The sequence below is a fragment of the Antennarius striatus genome, chromosome 1 (assembly GCF_040054535.1).
Source record: "Antennarius striatus isolate MH-2024 chromosome 1, ASM4005453v1, whole genome shotgun sequence".
Classification (NCBI taxonomy): domain Eukaryota; kingdom Metazoa; phylum Chordata; class Actinopteri; order Lophiiformes; family Antennariidae; genus Antennarius; species Antennarius striatus.
Window position 1 is genome coordinate 26,214,381 of NC_090776.1, and position 16,983 is coordinate 26,231,363.

Here is a 16,983-nt window from a genome sequence, read left to right on the forward strand (position 1 = left end):
GGAAACCAAATTGTCAGTAAAGCTGCAGAGCATTGGAGTAGACTTGGAGCACTACAGTAAATTGTGTCAGTGAACAGTGCAGCCTGGGACAGCCCCACTAGTCTGTAGTGATTGTGTTGCAGTGTGTTCACACAGGTTCTCCTGTGGTGCTGTGTTGTGCAGCAAAAAGCCACTGCTGGGAGCCACAGTGGAAAAGATCAATTGTACACATTCCTGCCACCTGAGATTCAAGTGTTTTTGTAATACTGCACAGCTCAATCGATACTAAAGCGAGGATAAGAGATGGAGACCATGCTTAGTGCTGGGACTACTCACACAGAGACAATGCATGAATTTTCTCCTGTATATTTGTGCTTCTGACATATTTATGAAAAACACAGAAAAAAAAAACATATTTTACAGTACTCTTGCAGAAACAAATATTTACACACATTTTATGTTTAATATACAATTACAGAGGAAGCTTCTACTAATCCGCTAACACTACTGTAATTATAAAAAGTAAACAGAATTGTAGATTATCAGTTTTCCAGTGTGAAATTGTATTAATTCCGTTATCATATATATTAAAAATAGCTTATTATTTTAATAATAATGATAATAATGATAATAATAATAATAATAATAATAATAATAATAATAATAATAATAATAATAATAATAATAATAATAATAATGATAATAATAGTAATAATAATAATAGTCAAAGAATCGCTAAATTAGACAGAAACAGTAGAGCGTTTTTTTTAAATGTACTATTAAAAAAAAACTCTCAAAAAGGCAATTTACAGCGCAACAAACGCAGAAATCAATTGTGAATTTTAACAAAAAAAATTAACAGTGGGCAAGAATTATTTAGCTTAGTTGTCTTGAAATATAAAACGTAAATATTAAGGATTTGGGCTTCGTTAGGAAGAGGAGAGCGCTGGGCTGCTGGAAACAAATTAACACTCCTGCGTTGCAGGATGTGCAGCGACGTGTTAAATGAAATGCAGCTGTTAAAATACAAAAAGGGGAAGTTCTATTTAAAAAAAAGGCCCTGCATGGCAGTCAAAGACTTGATCCGGATAACCGTGACATCGTTTCGACAACTTCTTTTGGGGCTTTTTTGAAGGAAAATATTGAAACCGTCGCATTTTTTAATGAAGCGACCAAAATTTGCTCCAAAGCATCACCAACACCGGGATCTGTCCCACGCTGATCTGTGCGGGTTTAACAGTCGTCCACGGGCATTAAAACACATTTCTCCATGTTGGGAGTTTTTTTTCTTCTTATTATCTGAGAATCGGGAATAAATTAATGGCAGGAGGAAATCTTTTTTTTTCCTTTTCTCGTAAAAGCGCTGAATTTACTTCCACGGATTTGCAATTTGGCAAACGGAAATTAAGAGGATAAAACTGCGATCATGATTCCAATTATAGAGCAGGGGAAAAAAACAAACACCTATAAATAACTAAATGATTCTGCTCCATAATGTATCTTTAGGCTGCACAACGGACCTCGAGAAACATTATTTAGAGGTAAGAATAAATAAAAGCACACAAACACAAAATTTCTTTTGGAAAACGTATGTATTTGATTATTAGAGTAAAGAATTACAGTATCTTACTTGTTAGTAGGTATTAAAGTGTAGAGAAACTGGACCCATAAAGATCTTCCAACTTTCCAAGAAAGTGCATGTAACAGTCCGAAGGTTGTCAAACCAATATATATTTATATTCATAAAAAACACTACCTTTTTGTCTCCCTGGCCATGTTGGGCTTCTCTTGTGTAACCTATATGTACATTTTCCTACAAGAGTTTGTATTTCCACATCTGAATGTATTTACAGAAGTTTCGACACATAACTTTGCACTTGATGTCAGTGAAGATTCTGGGACATAGCAGCAACATGGAAATTCAGAAACAAAAGAAGAATCCTGCTCATCTGATTGGCTGTCTCAGTTCCAAAAGCAAGGAAATAGGCCAGTGGAAGGTTCCCTTCTGTCTTGCTTTCAATGACACCAAAACATGAGCAAAAAAGAAGAAACCAAAAAGTATGGAAGTAAACCAACAGTAGAAAATACAATACGCAGAAACAGTAACATCAAAAGAGTTAACACTAAAGAAAAGTGAAAGTATAGCAAACTTCAATGTTTTGTCTTAAATAAAATGAAAGTAATATTAAATGAGAGAAAAAAAGGGCACTACTACCATTTAGTCCCTTGAATTGTTTTGTTTGGTGATGAGAGGAATGAGCATGAACACAGATGTTAGACCATCTACAGAAGATCAGTGTACATTATTTACAGCAAGCCTGTTTGCATATTACAGGGCTAATGCATCACATGAACATAGACAGTTCAGTTAGAGCTACTACAGACAGAAAATAACTTAATGCCAAGGTAAGTTTATCTACCCAGAAAGTCTAAGTTTCAAAAGAACATTTTAAGCACCCACACATACCGATTCTGGGTTTAAAACAGACAAACAAAAAAACCTAACTGTTAATGCTTCCACTTGATTTCAAGCAAGGTTATAAACACTAATAAATAAGCTCCGTAAAACTATAACATGTACATTGTACAAAAAAAGCAACTTGTCTTCACACTTGTGTTCGTGAAGATTTGATGGCGAGCAAAGCAGTTCAGTTGATTTTGTCCCTGTCTCTATCCATGTCTGTCCCCTTCTGTGTGTCTACATATGTGTACAGTATGCCAGCAGGCATCTTCATGTGTCTGAGTGCCATTGAGGGCACACACTTTAACTGGTGACAATTTCTTTATTATCCTCCATGAAACGTGTGAATCTGAAGTGGGCGCCATTCTCTGTGTTGGCCATTTTCTCCAGACCAGCAAGAGCAGCGTTTGGCTCCATGCTGTGTAGCTTGTCTAAGCTGCCTGTCAGGCCACCAATAGGAGAGCTACTCCCATTTCCCATGCCACCTGAGATAGGTGGAATGCCTCCATTCTGGATGACAGAAATTTCATTTGTCTTCATTGCGAGACCATTGGAGAAGGCTGCAGCATACTGGTTCCAGAAACTTGCTGGGTCTCCATTGCTCGTCCTTGATGCCATGTCCTTCTGGAAGATCTCAGGAAACTTGACTGGGTTGGTACCCAGGAAGGCCATTGGCCCATCCACAGAGAGCCTGCGGCCACGTCTGGCAGGAGCACTGTTCCACATGTGTGTGCCCATATGAACCTACAACAAGGAAAAAAAGAGAGATGGAGGAGAGACACGGGGATAAAAAAAAAAGGGGGGGGGGGACAGAGCAATGAGAGGGATGAAAATTAGTGATGTTTACACACTTGGCCACAAGAGCTGCACAAGAGATGATGCAATGGAAAAAATAATAATAACACTCAAGTCCAAATTAAAATAGCTTCACACCCTGTGTGCAGCATTTAGTTGCCTTTGCTGTGAGAGGTACCAACATGGTGTAAACATCCTCTTCTGGCAAGATTGATGTTTAATCTAAACCTTAATTTGCTCATCTCACAAAGAGATGTGTGGTAAAATCATGCCTTTCACATTCAAGACAGTATATCAGACAGGATTGTATGTGACATTTCCCCTATGCTAATACTCATTCTATGACAAAAAAAACATTTTTTCCCACATAATAATCCTGGAAAATTGCATTGAAATTATTTAGTTTTAGTGTATTTTTCTTAGTTACGACTGAGTAAGTTGACTAAGTCTGAGACTTTTCTCCATAACTTTTGTGGAGAAAGAAAAACACATTTCTCATGACCAATTTCAATTAAAAGCAAGGGTTTTACCCCCCCCCACCCCCCGAGATTTAAAAATCAATTCAAATACCAAAATCCTACATTAAAAGAACACGAGAAATGTAAACATGATGGATGATTATTCCAAGGTTTTTGTAGGATCTTTACCTTAATAATTTAATTTGTGCCGGTCGTATCTGTAACACATCAAACTTATGTAACACACAAATAACCTATAATAATTAATTGTGTGCACTGAAATATTGTCCTCTGATTGCATTGCAAAATTTCCACCCAGTAATCATATTATTTGCGTGATTCAGCCTTTCCACTCCATTATTTTTTAATATCTCAAGGGTGTGTGTCATTAACTAATTATACAACATTACCACCTCTTGAGTGCACTGACATGCCATATAAAACTAAATAACAGCTCTGAGACTCATTTTTCACATTCTCACGCAAACTTTTAGGAGACCAGGAGTTTTCTTATGTTTCAACATTTACCTTGAGGTTTCCTTTGGTGGTAAAAGCTCGACCACAGATGCTGCAAGCGAAGGGTTTTTCCCCTGTGTGGGTTCTCTCATGGATCTGTAGAGCACTGGAGGAGGAGAAACACTTTCCACAGGCATTGCAGAAGTGTTGCTTCGGTGTCCTGCGTGGTGGAGCAGCAGAAAGTACTGGAGATGTGGAGGCAGATGATGTGACTAAGCCAGGGGGTGTGTCCTTTATCTCTTGGTGGAAGCTGTGGAGGAAACCATTGACCTCTGGCTTGTTAAGAGAGCCTACAGAGAGGAGGGACGGGGTTGGGCTGGAGGACAGGCTGGTGTTTGAGGGCTCAAAAAGCTGTGAGGGCAGGTCTCTCATTTGATGGGTAAGCATGTGCTGTTTTAGGTTGCCTTTAGTGGAGAAACCTCTGTTACAGGCCGTGCAAATAAATGGCCGCTCTTTGGTATGGCTTCGGTAGTGAATGTCCAAGGCACTCTGACAAGCAAAGGTCTTCCCACAGATGTCACATGATGTGTTCTTGATAGTGCTGCGGTCACGGAATGAGAACATCATGCCTGTGGGTTCTTTAGCGGAATTGACAGATGTCAGGTCCAGAGCTCCAATGTTGGAAGGGTGAGAATGCAAGAGGCCTGCACTAGAATGCTCGAAGGATAGGGCCCTCTGGTGTCTTTCTTCAAGACTTGGAGATTTTCGTTGTTGAAGCTGTAAGCTGGTAGGGGATGGTGCCTGCATGGAGGAGGTAGATTCTGACACAGCTGGACTCCCAGGACTTTGGCTTTCAACATCCCCTCCCAGGGATGAGGAGTCATTTGTGAGGCAGTCCCCCTCAAATAAGCCATTTGCTATAGCCTTCATTTGACTGACTTGTATCTCTTGTATTTCATGATTGTGGAAATTCTCTTGGCCATTTTTCTCTTGCCCCTCCTGGAAAGCCATTTCAGCAGGGGCTGGTGAATTACATAGACTGCCATGAGAAGCATCAGCTGATTTAGGTGTGTCTGGCACACTGCTATCTGGACCTTCTTCTACACCTTCCATGTTGTCATCAGAAAAGTTGTCCAGATCATCAAAGTTTCGCTCCTCAAATGAGCCAGTGTCAGAAGCCATGGACTCTGGATAACTCTCTGGCAGAGGGGTGTTGGGGATCTGCCCACCCATGTGCATGCGAATGTGTTGCTGTAGAACCACAGCATTTGTGAACTTCTTCTGACAAATAGGGCAGGAGTGTTGGACTCTCAGAGGAGGCATGGCCCTATGGACACTATAGTGTGTCTTAAGATTTCCTTTAGTGGTAAATGCCCTGCCACAGACTTTACACTTAAATGGTCTCTCCCCAGTGTGAGTGCGATAGTGCATTTTCAGGGCACTTTGGCAGCTCAGCACCCGGTGGCAGATGACACATTCATTTGGGTCTGTCACCTTTCTGTCAATATTCTCCACAAGCTGCTGTAACTTTGAGGTCTCTGACCCTTGGAGAGGATCCAGAATTCCCCCAAATGGGAACTTAGCCTTGAACTGATCAGACATAAGAGGCATGAGTGGGTTGGTCATCATAGGTGGGCTATTAGATGTTGTGTACTCAACGCTGCTCTCTGAAGCAGAGCTCACGCTTGTCATTAAGGAGTGGTTGCCTTCTTCGCTTTTCCCATTTGAGGTAGGCAGAGTTGCACCTTCACCCTCTTCAGACACTCCATCACTACTTTTAGCTGATGTTTCAGCAACACCTGAGTCACTCCTTGCAGTAGCAGAAGGGCTTGTTATGGCTATAGAATGATCCTCCTTTTTGATGAAATGTGGCAGGCTAGGCATGGTTGGTGGCAACAGCATGCCAACTGAAGATGTCAGAGTGGGCAAAACAGGTTTGCTGTCCAGCCAACTGGTGACAGGTTTCTCAGGGGGCATAGACATGCCATATGGAATGCCGGTGCTTGTTGGTATATTATCTAAATGTTCGGGAACAGGGTAGGGGTTCATCTGGATGTGTGGATATTTTTCTTTATGACGCTGGAAATGCACCTTCAGGTTACCACGGGTGGAGAAGCGGTTGCCACAGATATTACACTTGTAAGGTCTCTCACCAGTGTGAGAACGCAGATGGATTTGCAAAGCACTGTCACTCCCAAAGACCTTACCACAAAACCTACATTTATGCTTGAAGAAAGCGTCGTCTGAACTGCTCTTGTGTTCAAATGAAGTGACATTTGGTGGCTTGCCTTTTGTCCGCTGGGCCAAAGCTGCTAAAGAGTTGAGGTCCTCCACAGTGGTGCCGACACTAGGCAGAGAGCTTGCGAACATGGGGTTTCCAGGTGGGGGCTGAGGTAGAAGGGGATTCACTGCAGAGCTTAACAAGCTACGCATTCCAAATGCTGGTGTTGATGGCTTAGCTAATGATGAGTTGCTGAGTTGAGAATGAAGGCTACTCATGTGACTCTGCCTCTTGTCAGAGGACTGAGCATTGGTTGTTGATGGCCCCAGTGTGCTAATGCTCTGAGATGTCTCACTGCTGCTAAGGTTGGACTGAGGTAGCTGTGCTGCTGCAGCCAGCTGCTTTAGGCTGCTAATACTGGCTGACTGACTAGCCAGGTTCTGTGCGAGGCCTGCGGCTGCAGCCAGCTGTTGAGAGAGGTGTGAGCTCAGTGTGGTCAGTGGGCTGGCAGCATTCCCCATTGTGCCTGCAGCTGAATTGGGGGGCACCTGCATTTCTGGAGACTGGGAGGCCAGTAGCAGTATGTGGTGGCGAATCTGCTCGATGAGCTGCAGCTGGTGGATCTGCTGCTGTTGCAGGGCAAGGAGCTGCTCCATTAGGGCGGGCACTGTCACTCTTGGGCCCCCAGTAGAACGGGTCTCTTGGGAGAACTGGGCCACAGCCACTTTGGTACTCTGCAGATTTTCAATTATGACATTGCTGTTGATCATAGAGAAGTTCCCCAGCTCAGTCAAGTTACTGAGTGAAGGAGGAGGGACCGAGACAGCCGAAGTACCTACTGCAGGGACAGACGTGCTCCTGCCACCATGGCTGCTGACTGTGTTGACGGGGCTCCTGCTCTGTGCTTGACTGCCTTCCTCTTCATGACCACTGCTCATTTCAGAAACATCCATGTCCATGGATTTGTCTTTTTCAAGAGTGTCAGGCTCCAAAAGGTCACTGCACTCCGTTTGATCAGTGTTATTAGCTGCGTCATTCATTTGGTCATCAGGATTATGGGGAGGTGACCCAGGGGAAAAAGTTCCAGTAGGGGAGGCAGGATTTTCATTCACAATCAGAACTAACTGATTCTTAGTGCAATTCTTCTGATGTTCCTCAAGATCAGATATTTCAAAGAATTCAGCACAACATCTGCTGCAGATGTGGGCGTCTGACTCCTTGCAGGGGGGATCCTCTGAGCAAAGCTCTGTGTCCCCTGAAAAAGAGGAAACAGAGGATTAGTGATTACAAATGTTTTGCAGCTGAAGAAGCAGCTTTATCTCCTCAAATTCCATTGTTGTTAATCTTTACTTAATCAGTTTTACACTTATCCCCTTGACGTGTTCACAAAAAACGACTGAAAAGCAACAATAAGCCAGCAGAAATGAGAAAAGGTCTTATTCAATGCAGTGGTTGCAGAAACACGATAAGATACAAAATCAATGGGAACTACTCAAATTTTGCTTAAAAGTTGGTCCAGTTTGAAGATGTACATCAGGGTTTCATCAGCCCAAACAAAGGTAATCATTTTCTTCAGATAATCCATCAAAATATAGAACAGAGTGAAGTGAGGACATAAGATCTTAATGAACTTTCATAGAAAGACATTGATTTCCAATATTCCGAGCCCTTCAAAGTCTACTTGTCCACACGGCACAAATCAAGCATTTGAAGGACTTATTAGACTTTGAATATGCTGTCAACATTGCTCATTTTCAGCTAAGTATAGACATCTTTGACAGGTTATGTGTCACTAAACTAATTTGTATCCGTTGGGACTGCTGTCAAAATTAGACATGAGAAAAGCCATATTAAACACAACGAACAAAACAAAGAAAAAGTAAAAAAAATTGTTTATATATTGAAAACAGACATGTAGTGAGTTAATATGCAATGCATTTTTTTCCCTTTTTTCCATACGAGAAACACCTTAGCCATCATAATTCCTTTTATATCATAAAAGGATGTGTTAAAACTTTAAAAGAAAAAAAAAGAAAACTGTGGAAAGGGCACTCATCTGCGAAATCATGTGGAGGAAAACTTAAGGGAAAAATGTTATTTGAATAAATGGCTTGGTCAAAATTTGGTGAGGGTAGTATATTGGAATGCATGCATAATAAACTTACTAAAACTGAGAAAACTAGATATACCAGCTCACACAACTCACAAACAGGCCCAGCTACAAACTGTTGTCATTGTGATGAACATTGAAAAGTCATAATCGCATTTCAAAAACATTTTTTTTCATTTCCACTTTGTTAAACAAGAGGAGTCAGGGAGTGAAAAGGCATAACGACACCCTGCCCCCAGAGCCACTGCTGTGCCCCAGACTTTCCTCATTCTTTTCACTTTTTGTTACTCTAAAAAATCTCTGTTTAACATACAAGTTGATTTACAAATTGCATTTCTCTATGAATTCCTTTCATTGTGGCTCTGGCCCCTCAGCACTTTCATCAGGGCCAAGAATTCATTTGCAAATGAAACCCAGAGAAGTGCAGCCCTGCCCCACAGAGAGACAGGATGCCTTCCCATTGTTTGCGCAGCATGGGAGCGGCGGGGATCGTCGGCACAGCCTGGCCCTGCTCATCTCAGTCAACTCAAAGCAGATCCTGTTTAATTCAGGGATTATCTCCCTCAATGTTTCTCTGCTCAGAGACATCAGATAACACAAAGTTGCCATGACAGTAAACCCTGGCCCTCACACCACCAAACCATGCAAACAGGGGAGACTCAACTTTGATGATAACTCTTCATGTCAAATCTGCGCTTACACCCACCCATCCACCTTCACGCTTAGCAATCATTTTGAGGAAAATAAAGTTAATTCATTGTTTGACAAATGTACTGATTAAACAAATAAATTGTCATGCAAAAAAACCAAACATTTTTTCTGTGTGTGTGTGTGTGTGTCTTTATATGAAATCTCAAATCTCGTTGGTTTTAGCCGGATTCAGACATTAAATAAAGACACTGTCCACATTTTGCCTATCATCTGAGCGACAGCCACTAAATTGCATGTTTCAGAAAAAACCTCAAAGTATTTCTTCAAATTAAAATGACTGCCCAACAAAGATGACAAAATCACATGTGCCGCACCTTCAAGATTTTAAATACTATAGTGAAGAACTTTTTGAAAAATGTCCTACCCAAACCAAAGACAAACCATCGCTAGAAATACAGCATGAAATCCATTCCCAAAATTATTTTTTATATTTCTATTTCACTAATCAAGAAACTGGACCAAAACATTTTCATCAACAATGTGTGACTCAGCAGTGCACAAAGTCTTTGCACCAACTCCACCAAATATTATGTACTCAAGCTACAAAAAATATGAATCATATTTATTAATGCACTTGCTCATTAAAGTATAAAATTCTATATTTGACTTGAAAGGTTGACAAGAAGGATAAAAAAATAAAGTCAGTGCATAATCACAAATTCATTGTTAATAAGAGAAAAACAGCAAACAGCACAGACGCAAGCATAAGGCTTAATGCCCAAAATAGCAAGGATTAACTTTGAATTAAAAAGAAGATAAAGTCAAGCTGATATGAAAACTTTTACAAACTTCTGTGGAATGCCTTTCAAAAGCACAATGTAAGCAATGCGCAGTGTTAAAGGGCGTCAGGAGAGACAAAGAGCGGAGGACAGAGACTCAGAGAGTGACCAAAACCTGAAAACCAGACATGAAAGTGAGGAATAAAAAACAAAAAAGTTGACAGACAGCTTTGAGAGATCCTACATTATTTTCTCGCGGGGGGCCTCTCTGAGCTTCTTGACACTTGTAACTTCAGAAGTGTTTCTGGTCTCATCGTCTCCAGCCCTCAGGACTCATTCCACTGAACACTAGATGGGGTTCCACTAAAGCTGCCGTGGTCCAGGACAAAAACTCAAATTTATTAAGAAGCTCTGCCTCGGTGACATGCTTAAAGCTTAAGGGGAGGGAAAAAGGCAAGGCAAGTCCTTCAGGCTATACCTAGACTTACACCAAATAAATACTGGCAAAATGACAAGCAACCACAAGCGGGCTGCCCTGCCAATCTGCCCTCTAGGGGGGCCATGTTGATAGAGCAAAAGGGGATGACCACAACATTGATAAGACCCCAACTCTCTCTCTCTCTCTCACACACACACACACACACACACACACACACACACACACACACACACACACACACACACACACACAAATAAAAAGCCAAGGCCTTGCTGGACTGCCTACAGCTCTGATCACCTGGGTCATTGGCGAGGTAGAGAGGAACACATTGGGCCCTGAACTCTCATCACCTCCTCACAGGGGGACACAGGCAAAGGTTAAAACAGCTCAACATCCCACCCTCTGTGGCTCTCCCCATGACCTCCCAGTAACTACACGGCCCTCAGCATCACTGATATTTTGTTACGAATACAATGACTTTCTGTTTTCACTTCCGACCACCACAACTCTACACAAAAACACATTTGCAATGAGCACTGTCTCGGTTAAATATCCCAAGCGCCTAAAGACAACATGTCCACAGCCACAAAATTGCACACACAAGACTAATTTGAATTTGAACATGCTGCATATTATTAGCCATAATCAAGACATTTTGTTTTCCACAGTTAACTAGGGTCGGTGACAAGAGTAACTCTTCATTAAGTTAATTAGATTTAAAGGAAAATGCGGAAAAACGCAGCACCGAAGAATTAACTCAGTTTTGCATTAATCAAGTTCCAAAAAATCATGTGAAATGAGCTGAAAATACTGTTTCTATGGCTTTCTCCTGAAAGAGGCAAGTGTTCCGTTCAAATTACCTGCACATGCTTTTCAGACAGTCGTCAACCAAACACACAGTGGTGATGAGAGACTTGCATACGTTATATTACAGCACTTAGTCAATTGTCATTTTTATTTTGCTTCATAAATGACCTATCTTTTTTTTTCTTTTTTCTTTTTTTTTTTAAATTACAAAATTAAAATTAAAAACGTGATTAAAAATTCAATGGAGCATAAAATTTCGATCACACTCCCCAACAGACCAAAGTCTATTTGAACTAAGAAATTGTATCTAATTTCCCGAAAAATAAGTGGCTTTCTAGGGTTTTTATTTTCTCGGTAATGAGTGATAGATTTGATAGAAAAGTCCAAAAGTCGGTAAACAAAAATTCATGTTACATAGAAACGTCCTGTTACGACATTCAACCGTCATAAACCTTACTCTACAGCCTTATCACTGCGTAGTTTTATTGAAGTTTCTATTTGTTTGTTTGGTTTACATTCTCTTATCAGCAGAATTGTAACACTTCGCAAATAATTTCATCTTCACTGACTGATTGTGGCCTCGGAATTACTTGAAGCAACAAGGCAACACAGTTTTGGATTTACTTAGTTAAACGAATTCACACCTTAGACACAACATCATCCTTTAAAAAAAAAAGAAAAGAAAAAATCGACTTTGGGAATTAAGAATGATCATGTTTATATTTCCCCCACAGCAGGCCGTTAGGCGTGAGCACCTCAAAATAAAGATTAACAAGCCTGTCGGTAAAAGTTGATTCTCGCTGAGAAAAAGTAGTTAATAAATTACATTGTAGTTTAAAATAAATATCTGGCGCATGATCGTGTCTCAAGAGATGTTTCTGTTGCTGCTATTTTGCAAAAAAAAATGAAGAAAAGATTTACAGATTCTGTGGGGGGGGGGGAAGAAGTGTGTTAATTTGAAGCAGCTTTTCAACTTTTTTATAAGGAAAAAAACAACAACAAAAAAACTGTGTACAAACTTACACGGTGATTTTTTTTTTTCCGCGCACGGCAAAGCTGAAACAACCGTGATTGGGGGGGGCATGTGTGTGTGTGGGGGGGGTTTCTGTGGCCGGCACCTATGAGAAAAAGTTGCTGTCCCGTCCGGAGCGACAGGGTGGTCCACCTCGGCGCGCAGAGAGCGGCCGCTGAGCGCATGGACGCACCGAGGAAGGACCGAAAGTCAGCCGGCTTCTGATTGCGGGAGTTTCAAAGTTTGTTTAAATAGCTGTCTCCCAAGTTTAAATTACGATTAGATGAGAAAAGCTTTAAAACTTAAAAAATATCGAGAACTGGGTCTCGTACTTTTAGTTAGAATCATTAAATGTATTTTTCTATTTATCGAACAATTTATTGTTGAAAGAAAGTATAAAATAAGTCCTTCTTTAGTTTATTCTTATTCGAATTGGAAGTGGATTTCATAAAAAAGCAGTACGTTTATCACCAAACTTTTATCACCAAACACGCTGAAATTTACAAAGAAAAACTAAACAACGGACTTGTGGCACCAACTTTAACCAGTCCAAAAAAAAAAAAAAAAAAAAAAAAAGGTGGATATACATGGTGGGGTAAAAGAAGCGTGAGATAACTTGGACTCACCATTGTGCTCCGATAAGGGCAGATGAGGGTCGGATTGGAAGTGTTGCGGCTTCGCTTGTTTCCTCCGCGACATGCTGGCTGGCACATCAGCAGGCAAAGAATAAAAAATGACTACAAAACCTTCTCAAAAATTACGTAAATCGAGCCCATCCACCGCGCATGTGCCCCGTTATGATTATCAATAATGCTCAGTGATTAATCATGGGGGAGGGAGGAGGAGGAGGAGGGTGGGTGGGGGGGCTTCTTCGAGGGGCGATTGGCAACTCGCCAGCCCCCCCTCCTATTCAAACGAAGTCTCTTTAATCAATTAGCTTCTGATTTGCTGGGGACTCTTGTCTCTCTCTCAGCTCCCACCCAATGAGTTGATCCGTATGGGGAAGAAAGGCTGGCTTCTCCAAACTCCTTTTGGATGCGGTTTAACCCCTTCTGCTGGCCAAGTCACAGCTTATCTTGACTACAGGGGAATGTCATCGTTTCAAGTCAATGCCTGCGACAGTATCTCTCAAGTCTTTCACATCGATCAAGCTGCGATCGCAGTAATGCTTTACATGTTTCTCCCCTGTAGACGCGGACTGACTGGACGCCCGAAACTCAAACCTCCAAGATCTCCCACCAACTTTCTCCTCTCTCTGCGTCCCGATAGTCCGTCCGCCGCTCCTGCGTTTACGTTCGCCGTAATTCAGCTTGTCGCGTTGCGCACCGACACCTCCTGTCTGAAGAGTTTCAATCGCGGCTCCCCGGTGCGCTCAAGCCAAGTGTCGGGCGAGCGTGTTCCGCGCGTAAAATGGCACCCGGTCCCCAAAAAAAAAAGTCCACAGTGAGTTCCGACGTCCCAATTAGTTTCATTTGAGTATTATTAGTCGAAAGGGGGTTTACTTAGTCACACGTTTTCATCACACACGCCATTCCGCGAATAAACAAACTTTGAGGGCCCGTGTAAAAGCTGGGACAAACGCGAAGCCCGGCCCATCCAGGATCTGATTGGTTATCGGGCTATTCAGTCACCGTGCCATTCATTCACACCCGCCCCCGCCCCATCCCCACCATCCGCGCCCCCCCCTCTCTCTGATTGGGCACGGAGGATCCAAACGCTCTAAGTGCGCCGCGATGAACAGCGGTAAAGACAGTTCAGACAGGTCTGCTCATCTGAACACAAACACATAAAGCTTTTTATTTGTCCGATAAATATGTATTTTTTTTAAATCAAATACCTGTTGCCCACTCGCGTCCGATGAACTTTTCAAACAAAATTTTCAAACAAATTTTTTTTAAAAATAAGAAAAAAAGATTGTTTTACATCGCCTCCATTCAACGGATTGTTTGTTAAAACAATATGAATGACTGCGTGCTGAGATATTCCTAACAACAGTGAATGATTTAAACTTTTTTCATTTGATTTAAATATTCAAAATGTGATTTTTTTTTTTTCTTCAGACAGCGATAAGTGAGCAATATCATGTTGCATCTCTGTTGTAGTCAATTCTGTATGTAATATAATGGTCACACGCTCCAATAGTTATAATTACTGATGTAATATTAAACCACGATACTTCTACTGTATAACAATAACAAGAATAATTATTACTTTATTATTATTATTATTAATAATAATTTTTTTTTTTTACTATAATGCACTAACAGGCGCACCTTCAGTCGGAATGTTTTAAGGAGGGCAAGAGGTCCCACAGGAGCATCATGTGAGCGCTGAGTCGAGTAGATTTATTACGTGAAAAAGATAAACGAAGCTCTCAGCCGAGCTGATTTTGAGAAATGAAGATAATAATGTTACTATAGGTGATGCCTCGGATGCCATTATTTTTCACTGAATATTTAAAGAGCGGCTGCAGGCGAGATGGATCTGGTGCTCTCTTCTGTCAGCTATCTTTTAGTTTCGACTAGCCTTATACTATTTACTTATTCATGGAAAAAAAAGGGAAGGAGTGAGAGAAAATCAAATACAACTGATACCATCAAATATCACTTATGATATATATATATATATATATATATATATATATATATATATATATATATATATATATATATATATATATATATATATATATATATATATATATATATATATATATATATATATATATATATATATATATATAAAATCTGTGTCTGTCTGTATGACACTGTGTGTATGTGAGGCGCGCTGTTGGTAAAGCCCGTTCAATTATGTGCACCAAACTTGAAACTGCCGGGAGAGGGAAAAAGGGGTCTGCAATATTGTAATGTCCCGGGCGGGAAAATCAATGGCCAGTTAATTGATGTGAGTGTTGGTGTGAGATTGTAAACAGGGTGATTTGCAGCCCAGCCGAGCGGGAGACATATTAAATGGGATTCACTCGGGACGGTGAGGATACAGTGTTAACAATCATGGGCTGAATGACACAGACGGACTCTGTTTCGGTATAAGTCAATGTCAGTTCCCAAAAAGTGTTTGACTTAGTCATTTATTTCATTTGTTTGTTGATATTCATGTGCTACTGACTAAAACACCAGTTGATTATAAAAAATAAAGGCTGCGTCTATGATTAATATTCTATTTGTGTTTGTATGGGGTCTTTAAGGTGAAAATCATCCGTAGCCTTATAAGTTCAACTACACAATAGTATTTTAAAAAGCTTATTTAATATAAATATGCTTTTTCATATATATATTTCTGATGGGTCTCATTAAAAAGGAGCATATTTTCCGTCTGACACCTACCGGTTGCAGTTTGCAACAGTGTTTGAGTGAATATTGTTCCCTGCGAAGGAAAATGACAGAAGCATCTGGCGCATAAAAGTCCGCAGTCGTCAGCGCAATCAATGTTGTGCGCAACATATCACATCAGGTCCAGCTCGGGTGCCATCATTCACTATTATCACTGACATCCCATGATTGATCATATAGCTGCGAACCGCAGCGCGTTTGGCCGCATAATGTGGTAGTCACGGCGGAGAATCTCTCAGTTGTTCCTGATCATTACGCAGTGTGTTCGCAAGAAAGCCCCGTTTCTGTGTGACACCGCAACACGTGGTGGGCTTTCATTCCGCGTCCTGCTCCCTGCTCCATGCGATGCCCAAAGAATTACAACAAGCTGGATCAGGCCTTCATCTAGGTCAGCTGCACGTGTGTGTCAGCTGGAGTGTGTGCGTGTGTGTGTGTGTGTGTGTGTGTGTGTGTGTGTGTGTGTGTGTGTGCGTGTGTGTGTTTTTTATAATGGAAGCCCGATTGGCAGGATTAGGAACAAACTTATTCGGGTTCAGGCTTTATGACGACCCCAGGATGTTAACACAAAAGACTAATTCACAAGACGTTTTTGTATTTATGAACTCCATAATTATTTCATACTTCTTGCGTTACAATAGTTTAAAAAAATTATATTTAAAGTTGTTTGATGTCTTCTCTTCAAGAAGATGGATGGATAGATGAATGGATGAAAAAAACCTTTGTAGCCACAGGACAGATATTTCAGATTTTAACAGAAAAAATGCCAAATTATGTCATCAGACACATACAGTAGTTATTTTTATAATTACCAACAGGTAAACACATACGAGATCTTTTGCATGGGAGATTAAAAGTGTATTATCGCTATGTTGAGCCTCATTTCTGATTAACAGTAAATGCTTTGACCCTCATCGTTCCCAACGTGACTATCAAGAAGTGCATGGCCTTATTAATGGCATGCTGACATCTTGCAAAAGGATTAGGAGCTTGATTAAAGGGATTGTTGTAAGCTGGCCTCATGCTCAAAGAAATAAAGAAATTGGCCCACTTCTTCCTTCTATCAAGTCACACACACTGTCACTGTATGCAGTGGAGCTTTGTTCAAGTTGTCCCACCGCAAAAAAAGAAAAAAAATCCCCAAGCCTGTCATATTTAAAATGTCAAAATGAGCATAACGACATCATTATTACACTTCTATCTTCATATGTTTTTATAGACGTCCCATTAAAATGATTAAATGCGCTATGCAGTGCGCCCTCGCACATTCGCGCATCAACGCTCGCGACTTCACCTCATCGTGGATTTTTGGTAGGCAGTCACGTGATAATGTACGCGCATTCTATTGGCTGATGGCATCCGGAAGTGCGCTAGTTCGGTGAGTCTCAGACTCCTGTGAGACACAAAAGTGCTTTAAACAGTCGATAAGAGTGTGGGAAAAAGGTTAATCGCGCCCTGGAACGCATTA

At 41.0% G+C, this 16,983-nt stretch overlaps 1 protein-coding gene across 2 annotated transcripts; it reads right to left on the reverse strand.

Moving 5' to 3' along the window:
• Window positions 1-1,574: 1,574 nt before the first annotated feature.
• On the reverse strand, window positions 1,575-12,942 carry sall1a (spalt-like transcription factor 1a). 2 transcript variants are annotated; one of them, XM_068322677.1, is made up of 3 exons: window positions 12,795-12,942; window positions 4,222-7,625; window positions 1,575-3,184 (listed from the first exon to the last, which is right to left on the reverse strand). In XM_068322677.1, the coding sequence occupies exons 1-3, from the start codon at window positions 12,865-12,867 to the stop codon at window positions 2,744-2,746; spliced, it is 3,918 nt and encodes a 1,305-aa protein (XP_068178778.1). In that variant the 5' UTR covers window positions 12,868-12,942; the 3' UTR covers window positions 1,575-2,743. The 2 variants fall into 2 exon arrangements, with proteins under 2 accessions (XP_068178778.1, XP_068178787.1); XM_068322686.1 differs by lacking the exon at window positions 12,795-12,942 and adding an exon at window positions 10,155-10,257.
• Between the last annotated feature and the right edge of the window lie 4,041 nt (window positions 12,943-16,983).